At 39.5% G+C, this 24,045-nt stretch overlaps 1 protein-coding gene across 2 annotated transcripts in view; it reads right to left on the bottom strand.

Annotated features, from left to right (window-relative positions):
- NUP88 (nucleoporin 88) overlaps positions 1-24,045 on the bottom strand; it is a 29,789-nt gene that overhangs the window by 4,612 nt on the left and 1,132 nt on the right. For both annotated transcript variants that reach the window (XM_082370625.1, XM_082370626.1), the window contains exons 3-10: positions 21,547-21,716; positions 20,656-20,781; positions 17,709-17,795; positions 14,771-14,947; positions 10,533-10,719; positions 9,894-10,041; positions 7,206-7,304; positions 1,544-1,634 (exon numbers count right to left, since the gene is read on the bottom strand). In XM_082370625.1, coding sequence (XP_082226751.1) covers positions 1,544-1,634; positions 7,206-7,304; positions 9,894-10,041; positions 10,533-10,719; positions 14,771-14,947; positions 17,709-17,795; positions 20,656-20,781; positions 21,547-21,716 — 1,085 coding nt within the window. The remainder of the gene's footprint in view (positions 1-1,543; positions 1,635-7,205; positions 7,305-9,893; positions 10,042-10,532; positions 10,720-14,770; positions 14,948-17,708; positions 17,796-20,655; positions 20,782-21,546; positions 21,717-24,045) is intronic.

The following is a 24,045-nucleotide window of genomic DNA, read 5'->3' as shown; positions in this document are numbered from 1 at the left end:
GTTTCAAGCTCTCCTTAACCTACTCCCTCTTCCTTTCCCTTTAGAGCCAGCAGTCTTTCGCAGTAGCCTGCAGTAGTATTTCTCCTTCCACATCTCTCATTGGCCTTTTTTTTGCAGGGGAGGGGAATGTGGTGAGGGGGAGTCTGGGAGGTCAGAAAAAATTTTTCTTCTGCATTTCTAGTGTGAAATCTACATACAGAAGAGTGCATATATACACTCTGTGACCACTGTCCAGGCCAAGAATTACAACACTACAGGGGCCTGAGACCTCCCGTGTGAACCTCCTGATCACAACCTTCCACTTGATTTGTATGATACTCATGTTCTCGTTTTGCTCTATAGCTTTCCTATCTATGTATGTATTCATTCCTAAGCAATACAGTTTTACCTGTTTTTGAAATGTATATATTATATATACGTGTATATTATAAATGAGATTTTATTATTTTTCCCATTCACTTTTCACCTGTGCTATCCGCTCCCTCCCACAAAAGCGTTTCTGCGTGGTTCTCGATGAACGCCCACGTTGCCAGATCTGGACACCTCACCGCTCTTCACCGCTCGGCCGTACTTATTTGATGCTGCTCCCCTGCCTCCTCTTTGAAACCTCCTCCTCCCTGGCACCCTTCCCCCGGGTTCTCCTTCAGTCTCTCTGGCCGCCTTTTACTCAAGTTTCCTTCCTGGGCTGGGCTCCTCATCCTCCACTCACTGCCTGTAAGAAAGTGTTGCTCAAGACTCTCCACTCAGGTGTCCTCTACTCACTCGAGGCCCTTTCCTGGGGAACCTTCACCAGAGTCCTGGCTCCAATGCTGACAATTCCCACATCCATACTGTCCTAGCCCAGACCACCCCCAGCTCCAGACCTACGTGTCCAACTGCCTACTGGGCTCCTCCACTTGGATGTCCTTTGGAACAGAAGACTCCAAGTGCCCCCATTAACCCATCTTGAGTCTTCCCACATCCACTTTCTCCTATGTCCAATTTTTCTGAAGGGTACCGCATCTACCGTTATCCCGGGTAGAAACCTGGGAGTCACTCTAGATATTTCCCTTTATTCTATTCATCAAATATTTACTGAGTATCTACTAGGCACCCTGTCAGACACTGAGTGTACAGACGTGAGGCGACGGTATAAAGTATGAAACAGACAGACATGGTCTCTGCCTTCGTGAAACATTTATATTCTAGTAGTGGTGACAGACATTAAACAAACAAAAATATCAATTTAAGTATGTGCTACAAAGAAAAAGAATAATAGGAGAACCCAAAGGGGTTCTGGGAAATCAAGGGAACCCTCTTATGAACTGACATTAAGACCAGAAAAGAATCAGCAAGTGAAGACTGACTGGGGTTATGACTGGGGATATACCTCCCAGACAGAGGACACAAAATGTGGAATGGCTGTGGGCAGAGGAGAGCTTCTGATGCCCAGACACCCTTGGGGTGAAGTATCATGTCTGCATGGGAGTGTAATATACATATATACCTGAATTACTGAAACAACAATTGTTATCTGTGTTTAGAAGGGAGAGAAAGTCCATACCTGCATGGCAATGGCTTCGTACAAAGAATGTGTTCTACAAAGCATTTCTGTTCTGTAGCTAGTTCCTGTAAACTGTCCTTATCTTCTTCGTCTACAAAAGAACACAATATATAAATTAAATAATAAAAGTCTCCAAATTAAAATGCTGACGATATTAGTTAAATGCAGTTAAGTTCTTGTCTCAGACCACTGCTTCTTAGAGGCTATGCCTCTGACATAGAAATCTCCTTACCACAGGGGTCTAGATTTCTGTCTCAAGAAGGAAAGTGGATTTTCCTTGGTCAGAAATGCAGAAATGTTTCATTCAGGAGAACAATCCCAGAAATCATTCCCTTCCATTCTCTTCCTCACCCACACCAATTTTATTTTTATAACAGCTTTTTGAAACGTAATTCACAATACCACACAACTCAACCATTTAAACTGTACCATTCAACGGGTTTTTAGTATATTAAGAGAATTGTACAACCATCACCACAAAAAATTTAGAATATTTTCGTTACCCAAAAAGAAACCCCCATGATACCCATTGGCAATCGCTTCCTAGTTTCTGCCAATTGCCCCAGACCTATGCAACAACCAATAGTCTACTTTCTGTCTCTGTGGACTTGCCTGTTCTGGATACTTTATATAAATGGAATCACACAGCATGTGTAGTTATCTGTGACTGGCTTCTTTCACTTAGCAGCATGTTTTCAAGGTTCATCCATGTTGGAGCAGTTACCAGCACCTCCTCTTTCTGTTGTTGAATAATATTCCATTGTATGGCCATACCACGTTTCATTTATCTAATCATCAGTTGATGGACACTTGGCTATTTGGCTATTATGAATAATGCTGCTATGAACATTCATTTAGAAATTTTATCCAAGTATGAACATGTTTTCATTTCTCTTGGGTATATACTCTGGAGTAGAACTGCTGGGTCATATGGTAACTAACTCTATGTTGAATCATTTGAGGAACTGCCAGACTGTCTTCCCAAAGTGGCTGCACCATTTTACATTTCCATAAGCAGTGCATGAGTGTCCCTATTTTTCCAACACTTGTTAATTGTCTTTTTAAATACTAGCCATTTTAGTGGGTGTGAAGTGGTATCTTGTGGTTTTGTGGTATCTCATTTCCATGACTGAACATGTTTCCATGTGCTTATTAGCTATTTGTATATGATCAATGGAACAATGTCTATTAAAATATTTTGTCTGTTTAAAACATTGGGTTATCCTTCTATTATTGAGTTCTAAGAATTCTTTGTATACGCTAGACACAAGTCCATTATCAGATATATGATTTGGAAATATTTACTCCCATTCTGTGGGTTGCCTTTAGTGTTTCCTTCTAAGCGTTCTATAGTTTTAGTTCTTATATTTTAGTCTTTGATCAATTTTGAGTTCATTTTTGTGTATGGTGTGAGGTATAGTCCAATTTCTTTCTTTTGCGTGTAGATGTACACTTGTCCCAGCACCATTTGTTGAAAAGACTATTCTTTCCCCCATTTAATTGTTCTGGCACCCTTGTTGAAACCAACTTACTGTAAATGTAAAGGTATATTTCTGGACTCTCAATTCTATTCATTGACCTGTATGTGTATCCTTATGCCAATAGCATGCTGTCCTGATTACCATAACTTCGTAAGTTTTGAAGCTGGGAAGTGTGGGTCCTCCAACTTTGTTCCTGTTTTTCAAGATTGTTTTCGCTATTCTAGATCATTTGCAATTCCATATGAATTTTAGGATCAGCTTGTCAATTTCTGCAAAGAAGCCAGCTAGGATATTGATAGGAATTACACTGAATTTATATATCAATCTGGGGAGTATTGCCATCTAACAATATTAAGTTTTCTGATCCATGCACGTGGGATGTTTTTCATTTATTTAGGGTCTTATTTCTTTAAACGTTTTATAGTTGTTTTTTTAAAAATGACTTAATTAATTAATTAATTAATTGGCCACGCCATGCAGCACGCAGGATCTTAGCTCCCGGACCAGGGATCGAACCCGTGCCCCCTGCAGTGGAAGCACGGAGTCCTAACCACTGGACTGCCAGGGAAGTCCCTGTTTTGTAGTTTTAAGAGTGTGTTTTGCATTTCTTTTGTTAAATTCATTCCTAAGTATTTTGTTCATTTTAATGCTATTGTAAATGGAATAGTTTTCTTAATTTCTTTTTAGATTGTTCACTGCTAGTGCACCGAAATAGACCTGATATGTGTTTATTGATCTTGTATCCTGCAACCTCTCTGAACTCATTTATTAGTTTGAACAGTTTTTCAATGGGCCCTAACAATTAACTATGTAAAAGATTGTGTCATTGGAGAATATAGTTTTACTTCTTCCTTTCTAATCTGGATACGTTTTATTTTATTTTCTTGGCTAATCTCCCTGTCTAGAACCCCCATTATAATGTTGAATAGAAGTGGCTAGAGCAGACATCCTTTTGTTCCTGATCTTAAGGGGAAAGTGTGGAAGGCAGAACTTGTATAACAATTAAATCAGACATTTAGCTGAAGACATTTCTAAGCAAAGTGTTGAAGATGTGGTCTGATTTCTTCTTGCTGATTACAGGAAAATGTGAGGAAAATATAATTGAGGGAAGAACTGTTAAAATGGAACAAGGACTTGATGATCTAGGAAATTCTCACAGCCTATGTGGATGGCAAAAGATGCTAAAATTAAGAGAGTGACCTTCCGGAAACATGTTTTAGAGAAAAAGCCACTGGTGTGACTGTTCAGTCTTTTGCTAATACCTCAGAAAGATCAAAAGGTCAGAATATTCAGTCACACAAAAGGCTCTTTGACGAGATTAAGAGCATGACTTAGATCCTTCAGGTCTCAGCAGAAGCCAAAAATAGAGGTGGGATTATATAAGGAAGACAGTGGATGAACCTCTACTATAGTGACTCCTCATGATATATACAGGAGACCCAAAAAGTTCTTGAGAATTTTATACACACAGAAATACCACCGGCTTGAACTGAAAGGGTCAGAGGATGAGAGAAGGCTGTTCCACCCTCAAAATTCTACAGGCAGAAAACAGGCTAATAAAACTACTCAACTACAAACAAATACTATCTTTCCTGAAAAATGAAGGATTACTCAGAGGGCAGAGCTACAAGCCCAGAGGATTATCCCCAGGCCTTGAAACACAATGGAATTTAGATTTTTAAATTTCTTGGAACCTATGGTTCCTTTTTCCATTCCATTTTCTCCCCTTTTGAACTAGAATATCTATAAGTGATACCTATGCCTGCCCCACATTGCGTTCTGGGAGCAGACAACTACTTTCTAGTTTCATAGGTCCACAGATAGAGAGTAATTTTGCCCCAGGGTAGATTATACTTAGAGTCTAACTATAACTGATTTAAATGATTTAGATGATGACATTGCAGTACTTTTGAGCTCAGGACTTTTAGATGACATTATGAACTTTGTGTGGCTATAGGGACAATGTATTTTGTCAGATGTGAATGTTTAGGGGCCCCACGGTGGAATGGAGTAGGCAAAATGATGGACTCCCCAAAGATGTCTGTGTTTTAATCCCTAGAACCGGGAGAATATGCTAGACTACCTGGTAAAGGGGAATAAAGATTGCAGATGGAATTAAAATTGTCTACCAGGGCTTCCCTGGTGGCTCAGTGGTTAAGAATTCGCCTGCCAATGCAGGGGACACAGGTTCGAGCCCTGGTCCAGGAAGATCCCACATGCCGCGGAGCAACTAAGCCCGTGTGCCACAACTACTGAGTCTGCGCTCTAGAGCCCACGAGCCACAACTACTGAAGACTGTGCGCCTAGAGCCCATGCTCAGCAACAAGAGAAGCCACCGCAATGAGAAGCCCGTGCACCGCAACGAAGAGTAGCCCCCACTTGCCGCAACTAGAGAAAGCCCGCGCGCAGCAACGAAGACCCAATGCAGCCAAAAATAAATAAATAAATAAAATAAATTTTTTAAAAAATTAAAAAAAAAAGTTGTCTATCAGATGTCTTTGAAATAGGAAGATTACCCTGGATTATTTGGGTGGGCCCAGTGTTATCACAAATTTCCTTAAAAGTGAAAGAGGAAAGACTTCCCTCGTGGTCCAGTGGGTAAGACTCCACGCTCCCAATGCAGGGGGCCTGGGTTTGATCCCTGGTCTGGGAACTAGATCCCGCATGCATGCCGCAACTGAGAGTTCGCATGCTGCAACTAAGAAGTCCGCATGCTGCAACTAAATATCCCACGTGCCTGCAACTAAGACCCGGCATAGCCAAAATAAATAAATATTAAAAAAAAAAAAAAAAGTGAAAGAGGAAAGCAGAAGAGAAAGTCAGGGTTATGCAAGGTGAGAAAGATTCAACTCTGTCCCACCACTGCAGACTCTGAAGACGGAGGAAGGGGACTAGACGCAAAGGCAGGCAGCAGAAGCTGGGAAAGGCCAGGCAGTGGGTTCTCCCTTAGAGCCTCTGGAAAGGAGCACTGCTTTGTCCAGTGAGATCATTCTAGGACTTCAAACCTACAGAACTACAAGGTAATAGATCTGTGTTGTTTAAAGACACTAAGTTTGTAGTAATTTACTACAGCAGCAATATTCTAGTACAGAAAGCACTTGGTCTTTTTCTGTTAAGTATAGTATTAGCTGTGGGTTTTTCATAGATACCCTTTTTCAGTCTGAGGAAGTTCTTTTCTATTACTAGTTTATTTAGTGTTTTTAACATGAAAGCCTGTTGGACTTTCCTAAATGCTTTTTCTGTTTTCTGTGTCTGTTGAGATGATCATACAGTTTTTGTCCTTTATTCTATTTTTTGTGTGTGGGGCGGGGGGACGGCCCTGCCGTGCAGCTGGCGGGATCTTAGTTCCCGGCCCAGGGATTGAGAACCCGGGCCCCGGCAGTGAAAGCGCTGAGTCCTAACCACTGGACTGCCAGGGAACTCCCCTTTATTCTATTGATATGGTATAATATTGATATATCAATTGATTTCTCAATGTTAAAGTAATCTCACATCCCTCGGATAAATCCCACTTAGTGGTGTATAATCCTTTTTATATGTTGCTGGGTTTGGTTTGCTAGTATTCTGTTGAGGATTTTTTACATCTCTATTCATAAGAGAGATTCGTCTCTAGTTTTCCTTTCTTGGATGTCCTTGTCTGGTTTTGGTATTACGGTAATACTATCTTCATAGAGTGATCAGGGAAGTGTTTTCTGTTTTTTGTAAGAGTTTATGAAGAATTGGTATTAATGCTTCAAATATGAAGCCATGTTGTCCTGAACTTTTCTTTTTGGGTAGTTTTTGATTACTGATTCAATCTCTTGTTATATATACGTCTATTCAAATTTTCTATTTCTTTCTGAGTCAGTTTTGGTAATTTGTGTCTTTCTAGGAATCTGTCCATTTCATCTGCATTATCTAATTGGCATACAATTGTTCTTGACACTCCCTTATAATCTTTTATTCTTGGTATATCCTTATAATCTTGTATTTCTGTAAGGCCAGCAGGAATATCCCCACTTTCATTTCTAATTAATTTGAGTCTTTTTTATTTCTTGGTCAGTTTACCTATAGGTTTGTCAATTTTGTTGATCTTTTCAAAGAACTATCTTTTGGTATCATTTATTTTCTCTATTATTTTTCTGTTCCAAACTACTTTTTGATAGAATCTGTGAAACATACTGAAAAGCGCAAAAACTCACCTGATCCAAGAAATTTCTGAAGTTTATGAATCCAAGTTAGCCCAACACTATGTACACCAGCTTCATGAGTACAGTGATATCTTGAGGGACACTTGGGATCTGCAAATGGAATCATTAATGATATCAAGGAAGCCATTAGAAAACTGAGAGAATTCACCTGAGCAGGCCACAAACATATCTGTTGATGGAAGTGATGCAAGGTCTACAGGACCTTCACACTGTGGCACTATGTCAGGGGTTTGGGAATTTAAAAATCTGACTTCAGTTTTCAAATACATTTTAAAAGTATAATTAACAAACACAATTCAAATATGTTATTTTCTAAATATTAATACAGAGTTCACCAAACATTAACATTTGCTGTCAGGTAACTCACTTATGCCTTTCTGTCCACCTCTGTGCATTTATTTACAGTTCTTCAAAATAAAATGGTGAGTAAGAAAGGCTGTAGTTCTGTAGGAAACCTATGCTTGCACGCATCTACTTACATGAAACTGCTGAAGCTACTGCACTCCAACAGCACAGGTACTAGAAAGACTTAAGCACAGCTGCTTAGTGAACAGTCCTGTCATAGATGGTAAGTCAGGTGTAAAATGTGAAGTTTTACTTGTCTTGATAATGTTGACTTACAGATAGTTGTTTAAGTTTTAGATAGAATTTTTGTATTTATACCAAGAAATATGAGCAGTTGTTACATAATTTTAATGAAAATTTCTGTATTTCCATGGAGCCCTAGTTATCAGTAAGACTATCGTGAAACTAAAAGATGAACTCTTGAATACTTAATTTATAAATATTTATCTCTGTGACTCACGATTTTTAAAACATTAAACAACCAAAACAAGATACAGAAATAATGTCTATACTAAAGCTGATTTAAGATGGCAACTGTCATCTATAAGCCCCTAAACCAAATTTTTCTTTTATTTAACAGCCTCACTTTCTTACTGCTGACTTTATAGTAAGTAAATGTTGTAAAGTGAATGTTATATTATTTCCATCTGTTTTATATGTTGGGGTTCTGCATAACACCTCGGAAAATAGCATTATGCTATAAAAAGTTAAAAAAAAAAAACAAAAACTCCTGGCAATCTCCGTGGTAATCATCTCTCTGAACAATAAAGTACTAAACAGTTTCTTTTCATTTGCCCACACCTGAGACTTAATTTAAGGCTCAAATCATCTCATTAGGTCTCCCAGTGTTTAAAATGGCTTTTCAAAATGTGTCTGTGGTGCTGAAGTCAACAGAAAAACCTTAATATTGGGATGTGACAGAAATCTGTTATGAAAAAGGCAACATTAGTAACTGAGGTAGGAAATTTGCTAGACACCCCTGACAAGTTATATGGTAGCCATTCACTTATGTCATTAAAAATCTGGGTATGTTTCAGGTATTGTAATATGCCTTAAGTACAAATATGAATGAGTCAAAAATTTATTAGTTTCACGTATGAAAATGTTATCTCTTATTCAAAGAATCAAGATAAAAAAGCCTACAATTAAGATTTCCCAAAAACAGGTACCTTTATAAGGAAACCAATTAGTTTATGTCACTTTACCTCACTAGGTCTCAATTTCCTCATATATAAAGCAAAGTTCTGAGACTTAATATTTAGACTATATCTCTCCAAACACTGTTCAATTAGACATGCCCAATGAATCCTCTTTGCTGGTTTATTATATAAGGACTACTATGCCCTTAAATGTCTTGACTACACTTTAGTACAGAGTTGAAGCCATTATTACTAAACCCAGGCAAACTGGCTAACAGGACTGTAGGCAGGTTAAGTCAGGCTGCTACAAGATTGAACTCCCTTTCTCTGGACTGGAGAGAGGAAAACTATGAAAGGTACACGCAATTATTCCACACTGAGTAAGCTTTTGTTCCTCATTCTTCACAGGGAGGAAGACTAGATCCTAGAGGAGACTCTGAGAAACTGTTGAGGGGCAAAAAGGATTATAGGATTTTTATGTCAGAAGGGACCTTAGAGATCATCTGATGTTATCCCTATTATTTTTATGTGAGAAGTTGAATAAATGTCCGATACTGCAGAGCCTATTAATGTTAGAGCTATAACGAAAACCTAGGACACGCCAGACTCCTAGTTACAAACTCCTTCCACTGAGCCACGCTGAGTCTGGACAACACACAGAACACATTCTTTGACTGTCTCAGCAGTTTATCCAAGAGCGCGCTAGATGAACAGACATAAGTTGCCAGAAGGATCTGGTGCCAACCCAGGAAAGTTAAAGCAAAAGGAAAAAAGATAAAAAGGAAACATTCAAATGGTTCTGGGTATAACAATATGTTCGAAAATGAAGAAAGATATTTTAAAGAGATACCTTAATACCAGTATAATTTTATTTTTAAAGTTATTTTTAAAGTTTATTAAAGTTTGCATACATTTAAGAACTTGAATCATGAAACCTCCTTTTGGTTGGACCAGGAAAAAGTCACTGTTATAAATCTGAGTGGATCCAGACTGAAGACCACTATCCTAAAACTTGGGGAATTTGCTTAGTCTTTCTTGGACCTACAGTGCAATGTTGTAATTAAAAGGCCAAAAGAACCCAGTCAACTTTTTAAAGGTTGGAACTACAGAAAAAATAAATTACACAGAAATAGCCTGTGGTAATCTTAGTACAAATATAATGAAATAAAAGAACTAAATTTAGTGAAAACTTTACCTCTGTGAAGTTTGATTGGACAAGAAAAGTCAGAATCAAAGGGCTCGTCCTCTCCGGATGCCAGTTTCAGGGCAAGCTCCAACTCCACACACTCAAACACATACAGAGAAGGAATGAGGTCTGCCCTGGAATCCCAGGACTTTTCTGACTGAAAAAAAAGCACTGTAATTTTAGTGTTTCATGTTCCTTTGAAAATGTACACAACTAAAAACAGAAGCAAAAAGCTGGATCAAATAGTGCTTTCAAACTCTTTAATTCCACCCTCTATTCCAACAGTGCCTTGTTATTCTTAAAAGCGAAAAAAAGGCCTCTCTTCTTTTAGGAAGTTGTAAATAAACAAGTTTAGAGTAGAGCCAATTCAGTGATTCAAAGGTTCTTTATACCTGTCACCAAAGGTGGCAAAATAGAGTTCAGAAAGAAATATATAGGTCGCTGGACCAAGTAACCTGGGCACATTTTAACTTCCTTCAATTTAAGTTTTTAAAGTGGGCTTCAGTTACTTTTAAGTGTTAAGTTTTCAAAATACACATAAGTGCCAAACAGAAACTATAAAATTCCTCATATACGAAACATTCATACTGGTCCAGGAACTATCCCTGGTGTTGGAGATACAAGTATGCCCACAGCAGCCCGACTTACTGTTTGGTCATCTTCTTCTTCCCCTTCCAGCACAACACAGTGATACAGCATTCCTGATTCAGTAGCAATCACCAAGATGTTGGGGACACATGGTAAGCAGAGTACAGCACAAGCATCATAACCATAGTTATCTTCAGCTGCAGGATGCATGGGCAATGGGCCTAACAGCTTTCCCACACTCCCAGGGCTAAAGAAAGAGCGAAAACATACTTGGGAAATGTTGATAGAAGACAACCATGCTCCTCACTTAAAACCCTTTTTGACTTTGTCTTTCCCCAGCTATCATACACTAATTAAAAATATAGTATATTCCCAATGTCTCCACTTGCTCATTTTCCCACTCAATTTCCACCTTTTTGGTACTTCTCAACTGGACATAATTTTGCCCCCAAGGGGACACTGGCATGTGTCTGACGACATTTTTGGTTGCCAACACTGGGAGGAGGGGAAGAGGTTACTGGTGTCTAGAGGCCAGAGATGCCGCTAAACACTGCCCCACAGGGCAGTCCCCTACAACAAAGAATTATTCGGCTCAAAACGTCAATAGTGCAGAGGTTGAAAGATCCTGCCCTAAATTTACTGTGGTTTATGCCTTCACCACTCCACTGGAAGCTACTCTCTGGCAAAGGTCACCATTGAGATTCTAGTTGCTAAATGCAAAAAAGGCCCTTATCTCGACCTTCTGCAGCATTTATAACTGGTTAACAATGACTGCTTTGTAATACCCTTAACATCTGTACATTCTTTCTCCTAGTTTTCTCTTCCTACCTCTCTGAACACACCCTTCTAATACCCTTTCCTAATTTCTCTTAAATATTTGCACTGTCCCGGATTCCACTGTAAACCCTCTTCTCTTTTCAAAATACACACTTATATAAGCGCATATTAGGACTTCCCTGGTGGCGCAGTGGTTAAGAATCCACTTGCCAATGCAGGGGACACGGGTTCAAGCCCTGGTCCAGGAAGATCCCATATGCTGTGGAGCAACTAAGCCTATGCGCCACAACTACTGAGCCTGCACTCTAGAGCCTGTGAGCCACAACTACTGAGGCCACGCACCACAACTACTGAAGCCCGCGCGCCTAGAGCCTGTGCTCCGCAACAAGAGAAGCCACCGCAGTGAGAAGCCCACGCACCACAACGAAGAGTAGCCCCCCTGCTCGCCACAACTAGAGAAAGCCTGTGCACAGCAACGAAGACCCAACACAGCCAAAAATAAATAAATAAATTTATATATTAAAAAAAAAGAGCATATTAACTATGCCTGGTTTTAACTACTACCTGTATTCTGATGATTCCCAAAACTTTTATTCTGAAGTGCAGCTTATCTTCAGACCCAATATTTAATTGGATTAGAAAAATACACTTAATGAGTGCTAGATAACACCCCCAAGGAACTAATGGTTTAGTTGGGGAAGCAGACATTTAACTAGAATTACTATAACACCTGTAATAATGCAAGGATTTACAGGGTACAAAGCAACACTGAAAGGTACAAAGCAAGTGAGATATGTAAGAAAGGTGTCAAAAATAAGATCAATGGGAACAGCATATTCTGGGAAGGGGTGGTGAGCATTCCAAGCTAGGGAGCAGCATATATCCAGCCCTGGAGGAATGAAAGGCGAAGAATTAACAGGAAGGAAACTTAGCTTGGTATGATGGGAGGCGAAGTGCAAAGTCTCAGGCAACAGAACAGTAGCTGGGCAGATAATCAGGACTGGCTTATGAAGCAGTCTCGTAGGCCATGTTAACGTGCTCAGAGTCTCTCCACTGGATGACAGTGTGTCGCTAGAGGTTTAAATCAAGAGTGATAGAGTTTCACTTTACTAAGATCAATCAGACAGCAGTGAGGAGGATGACAAAGAGGGGACCAAAACGGAATTCAAGGCAACTATTTAAGAGAAGAATGATCCAGGCAGAAGATGATGAGGGTCTGAAGCAAGGACAGGGGACTAGAGAGACGGGTATATACATTCAAGAAATTTTCATGGTAAAATCAATAGAATTTTGGGACCAGACTGGATTTAAGAGGATGTAGAAGATGACTTTCAGGTTGTGGGCTAAGGTTACTAGGTAGATAATGTGGACAAATAAGGGCCAAGTAGTTTGGGGAGGAAGGGTAAGGGAGGGTAATAATGTTACCACAAAAGCCTCCCGAGAGAGAGATCATGTGTGAAAGGCAGAGAACATTTCTGTCCAGGAGAACAGGACTGACAGTGACTCCTCACCATTCTGCAATCTATAAACCTCTTTCATCTTTCTTATTTATCCTTTTCATTTTGCATCCTCTCTTCTCTCTCCTGGATTCACTTCTGCTCCCATTTCTACCTCGTGAATCCTTCAGGTCCAAGCTTCTGTATTACCATCTTCTAAGTCCTCCAAGACAGGCAGCCTAAGCACTTACTCTGTCCCACTCCCAGAGCACCCTGTGACGCCTTCAGCACATCACGTTGTACTAGTTTTGGTTTGTTGTAGGCCTTTCTGATAGACAAGGAACCACATAGCAGGGACTCTGCCTTCAACCTTGTATTCCCATATTTTGCCACAGAGTGAGCCCTGAATGAATATCTGTTGATTTATAAATAAATAAATTACAATGTTCAGATTCGGGCCGTATGCCTCTCTAGTTACAAATTTTCCCAAAATTCTTATCCTCTATTGACTCTAACTCTCACCATAACAGATGATTCTTATTTCTTTATTTTACCTGTATTTTCTCTCTAGTCCTGTATTTCCAACTGTCCATGGAATATTTCCAAATTAGTTGCCCTTCCTGACTTCATTATTTCTGTTAATGGCTCACTCCCTTATCCAAACAGCAACAAAGTCTTATTGATCCTTCCTTTGTAGTATGTACTATGTTCATTTCTCCCTTGCATTACCACCCTAGTTCAAACGCTTACAGACCTTAAACTAAAATTTGGAAGTTACTTTAAAAGTCTCTCTGCTCCAGTCCCTTTCCTAACCAATTGTTTTATCCTTCTCCTGTTTAGAAACCATCACTGGCTTCCTACTAACCTTTTCCTACAGAAAAGACTCCACGTCCCTTAACTAGGTATTTAACTCCACCACATTTTCCCTGGACAGGTACTTCCAGCTTTATCATTAGACGCTCCCTACCTGAATCTTCTGCTCTAGCCCCAAGTGTCTAATCATTGGACCTTAAACGACATTTGCACTTGCCTGTTTTCATACTTGACTTCATGCTGCTCTTGTGACTAAAATGGTCTTACCCTTCCTTGATGCTTCATTTAATCCTGCTTTAAAGCCTTAAGTCTCATATGACATCAGTTCTTCTCTATGAAAATCTCCTTAACTTCTTCAGTCAGAATCATCTCTCCTTCCTCTGGGTTCTTATTATGCACCACGAATGCAGTACGAGTCATTATCTTTCCATGGTTATGTATGTCTTTTCCCCACAACTGGGACATAAAGATACCAGATTACCATGTCTAACCATCCCCATGGTGCATTGTTCACATAAGATACACGATACAGATCTTCCTTGACTTATGGCGGGGTTACGTCCCAATAAACCCATTGTTAAGTTGACAATATTGTAAGTTGAAAATGCATTTAATACAACTTACCTACCAAACATCATAGCTTAGCCTAGCCTACCTTAAATGTGCTCAGAACACTTACATTAGCCTACAGTTGGGCAAAATCATCTAACACAAAGCCTATTTTATAATAAAGTGTTGAACGTCTCATGTAAGTTATTGAATACTGCGCTGAAAGTGAAAACCGGAATGGCTGTAAGTAAATCAGCTGTTTACCCTTGGGATCGTGTGTCTGACTGGAAGCTGTGCTAACTGCCCAGCACCACCAGACAGTATCAACTGAGTATCACCAGCGCAGGAAGAGATCAAAATTAAAAAATTTAAGGTACAGTTTCTACTGAATGCATACTGTTTTTGCACCATCGTAAAACCGTAAGTCTGACTAAGTTGGGGACCATCTGTAAATACTTTTTTGATTGACTAGCCTTTGTGAACACAAATCCAGTCTTATCTTAAGTGATTATCCACGAATTCTATAGAACTTACCCAAATAATATGAGGAAATGAAAGGTCAAATGATCTGTATCAACTTTCTCTTCAAAATATGCAAGCCAGCCTTGAAAGGCTGCAATACTTCCACAAACTCAAAAACATGGACCCCAAGTGCAACCATGACAATCTATACTGGAGCACAAGCTGGGCTTTCATTTCAGGTGGGTTACCTCCTCAGCTTACCTGTGCAGCAGACTAACATATGTAAGGAAAGTCTCCCCATTCTCATATAAGATGTACAGGGGGTAAGCCAATACTTCATCTTTGCCTTTTTGTCCAAATATGTTCTTCGGGACTGCCGACAACGGCCCAAAGTCAAATGCAACTGCTGTCTCTCCTAGAGATGCGGTGTAGGCCCTTCTGAAAAGAGATTTTAAAACCAACTGGTTGGAAACGAAAACAGAAATAAAATGTCCAATAACAGCAGGTGGGGATGGAATTTGTATTCAATGGAGTGATAAGACAAAAAATTGTGATTATGAAGAATGTTAAACAACATTGGAAAATTCTCATAAAATTCAATGAAAGAAGTAGGCCATAAAATTATATAAAGTTGAAATATACAATCACACAAACAGTAAAAATACACACATACAGACATGCATAAACACAGAAAAGAAACAGGAAGAAAACACATAAAGATATCAACAGTTATCTCTAAGCAGTAGGAGGCATTCAGTCCATGAATATCTACTAGATATTACTAAGCGCTCAGTGCCTCTGGTTCTGGGAAACGTCAGTGACTTGAACAAAGGCCCCCCTCTAACGAGAGAGACGTCCACAGAGAAGCCAACCACATAACACAGAGCCAGAAGATGATGTTATGAAGAAAAATAAAGCAGGGGAAGAGAGTACTGATGGAGGTGCTGCTTTAGGTGATCTGGGAAAGACTCTGATAAGGTGCTATTTGAGCAAAGATTTGAAGGAAGTAAGGGAGCGAGTCTGTGGTCACGCAGAGAAGGAGCAGTTCAGGCAGAAGGAAGGACACATGCAAAGACCAAGGAGGGCGGTGGCAGGAGTGTCTGAGGAATGGCAAGAAGGCGGAGTGGCTGGAGCTCAGAGCCTGGGCAGCGGGAGCACTGAGCTGGAGGGCTGCAGCCAGCGGGCAGAAATCAATGGAGTGCGGAGAGCGGGGAAGTACAATGAGCTGATTTATACCGAAAAGTAGCACTCTGGCTGCTATGCTGAGGACAGACTACAGGAAATTTTAAAGTATTTCATTTTCTTCTTAATACTTTTTTTAGTTTTCCCAATTTTCTACAACAAATATACGTTACCTTTATAATCAGGAAAGACAAATGATAAAACATGCTGTTTTTGTATTTTAAAATTTAGTATAGTTTGTTATTCAAAAAGATTCCAGTTTAACACAAGGTTAATGAATATGGTTAAAATAAAACCACAATTTCATATAGCTGAGAAAGTCAACATCATTCCAAGCTGTTATAGGTACCATATCTTAGTTTCTTTATCACATGGAAAGGTATATGGTATCAGGAGGCAAAAAATGAGGAATCCCAAAATCCAGAATAAAAGAACTGCCTGAGTTAAACTAAAAAATTAAGACAATGAATGGAAACAAACAGACAAAGCAGTTATTTCAAAGAGACTTAAATACCAAGCCATCCAAACTTAACTGGAACTTAATGAATATAGTAATATTTCTAATAATGGTAGTAGGTATCAATTAATGAGTACTTACTCTGTGCCATGCTAAGCACTTTTTATGCATGATCTCATTTATTCTGTACAATAATCCAAGTAAGTGGTCACTACTTTTTATATTCATGGACTATACAGTCATGGAAATGACGCTTAGTGCAACTGAATAACTTGCCCAGATGCCACAGCTGACAAGCGGCAGAGCTGAGACTGGAACCCACCAGGTGTTGACGCCAGAGCCAAAGCTCTTAACTACTGCGTTTGCTCTACGGCCTCTCATCTGGACAGGGTGCCTGGCAAAGGAGGTTGGAAAGCAATGGAAATGCACTGCCGACACCAGAACAGGACCTATCAACTCGCAGAGGCAGGTATTTCCCCACTGTGGAGATGGATGGATGCGAGGTTAAGGAGCTGGTGCTATAAGACATTAAAATCATTGGACTGAAACTTTCAGTTGTGGGACTATTAAAGAGAATTAAAGTGGTCCCAGGCTGGTGGCAACCTCTGACTCCTAGCAGAAGCAGATGAAATTCTTCTCTGGAGGAACACACCCCCAACTCAGGCTCTCAACATTTCAAAGCATTAAGATCAAGTAAACATAAGTTCACAACGAGAGATCAGCAATCACAGGAAGAAGCGACCATGATCATGGGGCAGGAGGAAGAACACACACAGATTTAGATCCCCACCTCCCCAGGACTTCAGATACTGAAACTGTCACATACAGAATAGCTGTATATAAAATATTCAAAGGAATAACGGTTAGAAAAACAAAAATAAAGAAGATTATTAGATATGACCATCATGGAGACATGAAAAGAACTAAATGGAACTTCCAGAAATATTGCTACTAAAGGCTCCTCTCTACATGCACACACTGTGGGTGATCATGTGTGGTAATCACCGGAAAGACTGATCAGGAGGCCAGAGGAATGGGGTTTGTAAGTTCAAAGGGTGATTCTGTTAGTGGTCAAAGTAGCCAGGAACTTGCCCCTGTAGTGGGTAAGAAAACATAAAAGAAGCCAGGGTCACAGGAGAATCAGAAGGGCTCTCTACGTTCTGCTCCAGCTTCTGGGGTACTAGGTGCTGGGGGTCCAGCAATCTGCCCATCCACACTGAGTGAACAGCTGGCAGGCCTCCAGCCCAACACTCTCACCTTCCACCTTTTCTGTAACTTTGCAATATTATAATTCATTCTCTTATTCAAGATACAACAGGGAATAAATTTCAGCTATTCACATTTTTGAACTTTCTTGAAAAAAGACCAAGTTAGTAGTTATAGTGACATTCAGATTTGTAACTTTTCGTTACCTATTCATATCGCCTATTTTTGCTTATTTCTCACATTACCAAAAAGCATGCTAAAGGCACCTTTGGAAAATCTTGCAATCTGCTAAAATGCATTTATAATCCCGATAAACTAATTTTAAAAAATTTCATGACACAAATAAAAACTTACCCTTTATTGAGTATCAGACTTTCCTCTTCTGCTTCTGAAAGTACAATGACCTTAGTGGGTGTCTGGGGCTCACGTAGAGAGTAAATTCTAGCAATCAAAAGAGAAGAAAGCCAGTACTTAAAATTCTCTTTCATTTCCCAAAGTTCCTCTTTCCTTTCCATCTACTCAGTTCCTGAGAATTTTCCTACCAGTTATCACAACCATCTGCCAAAGATCTTGCTGTTACTGACAAAGTGGCCTACTTCATTTGTTCCATAACAACATAAGAGGAAGGTTTCCCTGGGACATGAAGAAATGTTCTCTACTCTAAGCAAAATGCCTCATCAGCCTTCCCCAACCACCACACCTCAGTCCTTAGCCATATTCACCTTGTCTAGTCATCTCACTACTGCCTCTAAGTTTGCCAGCTTCCCTTCAGTTATACCCATCTGTCTCTGCCTATGAGACACCCAATCTCATCAGGGAAGACACCATTTCTCACTCTTCTTTGTATACCAACTGGCCAGCACAGTGGGTGACTTTTAGCCTGCAATTTGTACATATTTGTGTTATATAAAGACACAATGTCTTCCCTGCTTTCTCAAGAGGTTAGTATAAAACTAAAAGAAATTTTCTTACCAAAATCATTTTATTTAAAATAAATTTGGGGGAAATTCCCTGGTGGTCCAGTGGCTAGGACTCTGCACTCTCACTGCCAGGGACCCGGGTTCGATCCCTGGCTGGGGAACTAAGATCCCGCAAGCCACACAGCGTGGCTAAAATAATAATAATAAATTTTCCCAGCATATATAGCTATTGTTAAAAGGAGAAAAAAAATTTTAAAGGCCAGTAGTATCATTGTTAGAAATCCAGTGTCCCTCTTAAAGTCTTTATCAAGTTAATCACTTATTTTGTCTGACCCCACAAAGAATTTTTAAACTTAGTTTGTTCCATTATCAATAGAATGTCATTTAATAAACGTTTTTAATGAAAATTTGATCCAATTGAACACACCATTCATTGTGGTCTTCCTAGCTGCCTACAAGCATTACTGACTTCAAAATACAAATAAGTCCTATAAATTGTAATGCGGAACAGTGAAAGGAAAAGTAAATGCAACAGGGCACTGAGTGGGAATTTCTTGTTGCCCTGAAACTGTCAATAGGGTCAAAGCTTAGGAAAAGAGTAGTGTTAAATACCCAATATTTTAAAAGGAATCTTCAATAACTGAGGCCAGATACCTCCTTTAGGGCTTAATGTGAGGAAGACCTAGACCTACACTATCTCCTCACAATCTCCTTTTCCAGCTTACATAAGACAGAAGGTGTCAAGAGTCCTTAAGAGTATGGTACGATGTTTGGAATTTGAGGGTCCTCCTTCTTTCTTTACCCCCAACTCCAGAGCCAAATGGGTGGGCAGGAAAGGCCCTAAAAGAACCAGCCAGATTTAGGGGTACCTGTAATAAGGGGAAATGGGTATCTCATTTCCTAGCTGAATGCCAGATGGGTTGTCAAAAACCACAGGCCACCAAGGCAAGGGAATTCTTGGGTGATTCTGACATGTCATATCCTAGGGTTGGGGGCATGTGAACACTCTATGGTATCTACTCTAAATATGGAAATTTCTGAAGGAGGTAGGCTGGGACAGCATAAGAAAGGACTATAGTGTAGTATGCCCAGTTCTGTGGCCCTTGGAGGGCAGGGAAAAGGACCTTGGCAGTTACCACGGCTCCATATGAAAAACCACAATGGTTAGGTCGAGAAGGCAGGAGATACCAAGTTTAGGGATAGTCCATCTTGACAGAGGGTTCAGGGCATGGACAGTTGGTAGAGTCAATGGGAAACAGAGCTCCTGAGTGATGGAGGGAGCTGAAGGCCAAACACTGCCCCTGAAAAAACCACACACCAATCTGTGCAGAGACTATCACATCAACAGAGGCCACCAGCAGCTGAGGGAACTAGATTAAACCAGGAGGAGGGATATGCCCCCTGCCCTTCACTGATGGACAGCCAGTTAGGTAAGATGTACGCCTCAGCTAGCACACTCTCTTTACCCCGCCATCGAGGAGTCAGACCCAGAGGAAGGAGGAACAGCTCTCCTCCTTACACTTCACCCCCTACCTCAAGGTGCTGGGGTAGAAAGAAGAGTCAAAGAGCAGATCATGCCCTCTCCACTCATTTCAGATCCCTCAAGGTCTGACCTGTGATAGGACCAGGATATAGTTTTGAAATGGATTTGAGATCAGAGTTTTAAACTGAACAGACTAAGTTTTAATAACTGAAAGTAACCAGAAATCTATGAGGTCTGTGTAAGAAGCCATTAAAGGATCAACCATTCGGCAGTAAAAGAAGATTTGGTAGAGCACAGTCAAAGCAGTGATTAGAAAAAATAAAACTGCAGGTATCTGTACATCAGTCAGTCTCCCCAACAAACTTTTTACATAAGGCAGATCCAGAAAGTTAACTGATAATATAATAGAGATCTCTGTAGGATTAGGGCATTTAATCATACAATGCAAAACCTGGAAGGGGCTTTAGTAAATGATCAAATGAAACCTGCTCATTTGACAAACTGGAAACTGAGGTGCCCAAGTTTTTAACATCCCGAAGACAGAAGTGACACTGGGACAAGAACTCAAATCTCTCAATTCCCAATTAAATGATCTTTCCCCTATGCTACATTACCTCCAAAAGAGTGGCACAATGAAAACAGTTTTAGGGAGATTGTCTTAATAGGTCAGCTTGGGAAAGGAGAGACTGGAGGCAGGGCCAGTTGAGAGGGAACAGCAGCGATTAAGGCACGTAAGTTAGGGCAGCTGGACGATTCTCACACGACTGAGAAGGGGTAACAACAGTCGTCGGATAAAGCTTTCCAGCATCTACTGACCCATTCAGTGGTACTTTGAGCTATTAACTGGCAACCAGAAAGAGAATCTTCCCACTCACAAAGCTGTAAGAAAAAAATGTACCTTATTACGTTGTCTGATGCTAACAGCACTACGTGGGGGTCCAGCATCTCACTCGGATACCAGGCAGCATGCTTTAGAGTCAGAGAGGTAGAACTGGTGAAAAATCTCTCAGCAACGGGAGTGGTGCTAAAATAAAGACAGCAATTTCCCAAAACCTGGATGAAAAAGCTTCTAAAGGAAAACCTATCTTAACACTCTTTGCTCTTCTTTCCTTCAAATTCCTTTCTCATGAATCTTGCTGAGACAGCATTTAAAGCATCTACCAACCAATATCAAAGAATCAAAATTAAAATATTTTCTAAATTGTAGAGTATATTATACTGTACTTTACAAGTAATTTTAGATACAGTATCTTACTTGATCCTTTTAGTAACTTTGTAAGAAAACTACAAGGGCAGCTATTATCACTCCTATTGTGGAAATGAGGAAACAGAGATTTAGAAAGGAAACATTTTTAAGGAGGCCCAACCTATGAATTGTGGAGCTAAAGGTGGGTTTCTACCTTATATTCTTTTCAGATCTTTCAGACTCTCATTTTTCAGGATTAATTGGAAAAGAAAAAAATACAAAAATAAAACTTAGTTATACTTATGAGAAAACTGTCTGGCTCACAGTTAATAACTGCTTTTAAAACATCTTATTTCAACCTACTTGAAAAAACAGCCTGACTTCCAATGAGACAGCAATGTGATAATTTAGGCGGAATAAAAGTACAACCCCACATATACTGTAAACACTATTACCACAAGAAGCCAGTGTGCAGACCATCTGGAGTATACTGATGTTTCAATAGTAGCAGAGTAAACATACCTTAAGAACCACTGGTCTTGAGCAATTTTTTGCATATATTACAAATTATACAGATAAACACTAAATGGAAATACAACTTACCTACAATTCACTGTTGATTTTCCACCTTCAAATTCAGAATTCTTCCCCCACCTTTTAGGTAATTCTAATATCATAAGTCCTTTTATTCCTATAAGTGCTACATGATGTTGTGTTGGACTTAACAAGACTTGATAGACTTCAAACAGGGGTGGATTTATGCAAAGCAATCTCTGAAAATTAAAGCAAATGAGTCAAAATAGTTAATTTTAATGCAAATATATATGGCAGTTACTTGAAAGCACAGTACCATTTTAGTTTTCTATAATTGTAGTTTAATGAAACATTCTGGGTAAGTACTAACACCTCAGCCATTACCTGATGAAATATTTTTTAACTATTTAGATTGGAATATTATATAAAATGCATCAGGTTTCCCTACTTTGATAAATACTACATATAATTCCCTTTTTATGATCAAACTCCAGACTACCACTTCAGCCTCAATTCTCCACCATTCCCCACTTGTACTTTATACTCCCAACAGATTAACTTGTATTTCTGGGAAATCATCATACTTTGTTATGTCTCTGTGTCTCTGTACAACTATTCTTCCTGCAATGCCCTCATTTTTCTTTTTTAGCTGGCTAAAACATTCTTGGAGACTCAGTTCCTATGCATTTTCCTCCCAAGAAAGTATCCCTGACCTTCTGGCCAGGAACTAATGCATTTTTTTCTGTACTCCTATAGCACACCCTAGATAATTCTATTATAGTACTTACCACCCTGCATTCTAATTAGCCTTTTACCTGCTCATCCCACACAGCTAACTACGAATTACTTGAGCTCTGTGTCTTTCCTCTCTGTATCTTTGGCATAGTATATGGCATGTTGCTAACTAACTCTCAATATATGTTTTAGTGACCAGACAAATGAAGAACTCAGAAGTACTAGTAAATGATAATTACTTCTATAAATAGTACAATAAGATAGAGAATGGCTTCAAGAGCTTCTGCAACTAAAATGCTGCTTTACCGAAGCAGATTTGACATTGAACAGTGATATTTTCAGGGGATTCTGTTAAGCTGTTTGTCTCATATGCCTTCAAAAAAAAAAAAAGTACTTCTATTTCTTCTCTCATGAGCATCTCAAATTCCCATTTTCTTTTCTTTCTATTTTCAGTAATAAACCATGAGATTACCAATGTATTGCTTATCCTTAAGTAGAGAGAATCACCCTAAATCAAAATCTTTTTAGACAAGACTGTTGAATATAATGTGATTTCAATTGTTACTGATGTCTGTAAGTGTGAAGTTTCTTTGTTTTTGTTTTTAGCTGCCCTTTGCTGATTCTAATCAAACTGTTTTTTCTCCGGTCAGTGGTTCTTTCCTTCTTTTCCCATCTTCTCAATCTTCTTCCTACTTGATTCTAATGATCTACCTCAAATCAAACACCACCTTTCTCCTGCTATGCATACAATCTAATCTAATTACCTAGGTCACCTGTGATAATCACATTATTTACGTGGGCTTTGTTTGTTTTGTTTTGTTTTTTTGGTTTGATTTGGTTTTTAAAGTCACTACTCATGCTTTCGTTTTGCCTTTTTGGGGGAGGGGTTTTTTTGTTTGATTTGGTTTGGTTTTTAAGGTTACTATTCATGTTCTCATTTCACTGAAAGTTGCAACTCATGCTAAACTGCTTCCTTGTCTATCTCTGAGTTTTTGACATTTGGAGGATTGAAGGTCATTCAGACAGTTATCAATATGTACTGAGGGTTTACAGGTTCCAAGCACACTGAAGTACTGGGGATACAAAAGTAAGGCGGACACAGCCCCTGCCTTGGTGCTTGCACTCCAGAAAAGAAGTCAGACAATAAATTAACAAGTATAAATAATTTAATCATGACTGTGCTAAATTCTGCATAGCAATATAGGGTGCTATTGTTAATACTGTGTGCTGAGCATCTAACACTTACTCTTATAAACTGAAATTTTACAGTCAGTAGTTTGTGGGCTTGTGACCTGTTTTCAAAACTGCAGAAACAATGCCAGCACCTTATTCAAATCATTTCTCATCAGCAAGCATCAAACAACGGCACACGATATATGTATGCCATACGTTAGAATGGGGGCCAAATTTTCTTATTTTGTAATCTTTAAAAGACGTGAATCGGCTTATTACAAATAAACGCTTCCATAAAGCAATGTTTAATCACAAGAAGTCTGTAGTACTTTCTGATCACACCTACTTTCACATGCTGTTGGCTTCTCAGAAGCCAGCAAAAATCTCTTTCAACTCTGGGGATGGCCTAATTTTTTGAAAGAGCTAACAGGGAATTCCTCCTCCATGTCAGGCACGAAGCTTGTTGCTTTCAAATCAACCACCCGACGTGATGCTCCCAACAATCCCAAGAGAAAGTTAGGCCTGTCCCTGTTATTTTATGAGTGTGACGTCACGACATCGGATTCTCGGGACCAACCTCCTAAAAAGAGCGAGTGCACCCACACTCTTAAGCCTCTTACCCCTGCTTTGTTTTTCTTCAGAGCACCTGCGCCACTGATG

Source organism: Balaenoptera borealis, assembly GCF_965194805.1.
Source record: "Balaenoptera borealis genome assembly, chromosome: 20".
Classification (NCBI taxonomy): Eukaryota; Metazoa; Chordata; class Mammalia; order Artiodactyla; family Balaenopteridae; genus Balaenoptera; species Balaenoptera borealis.
The sequence above is the reverse complement of the archived record's forward strand: the minus strand, read 5'-3'. Positions and strand labels throughout refer to the sequence as shown.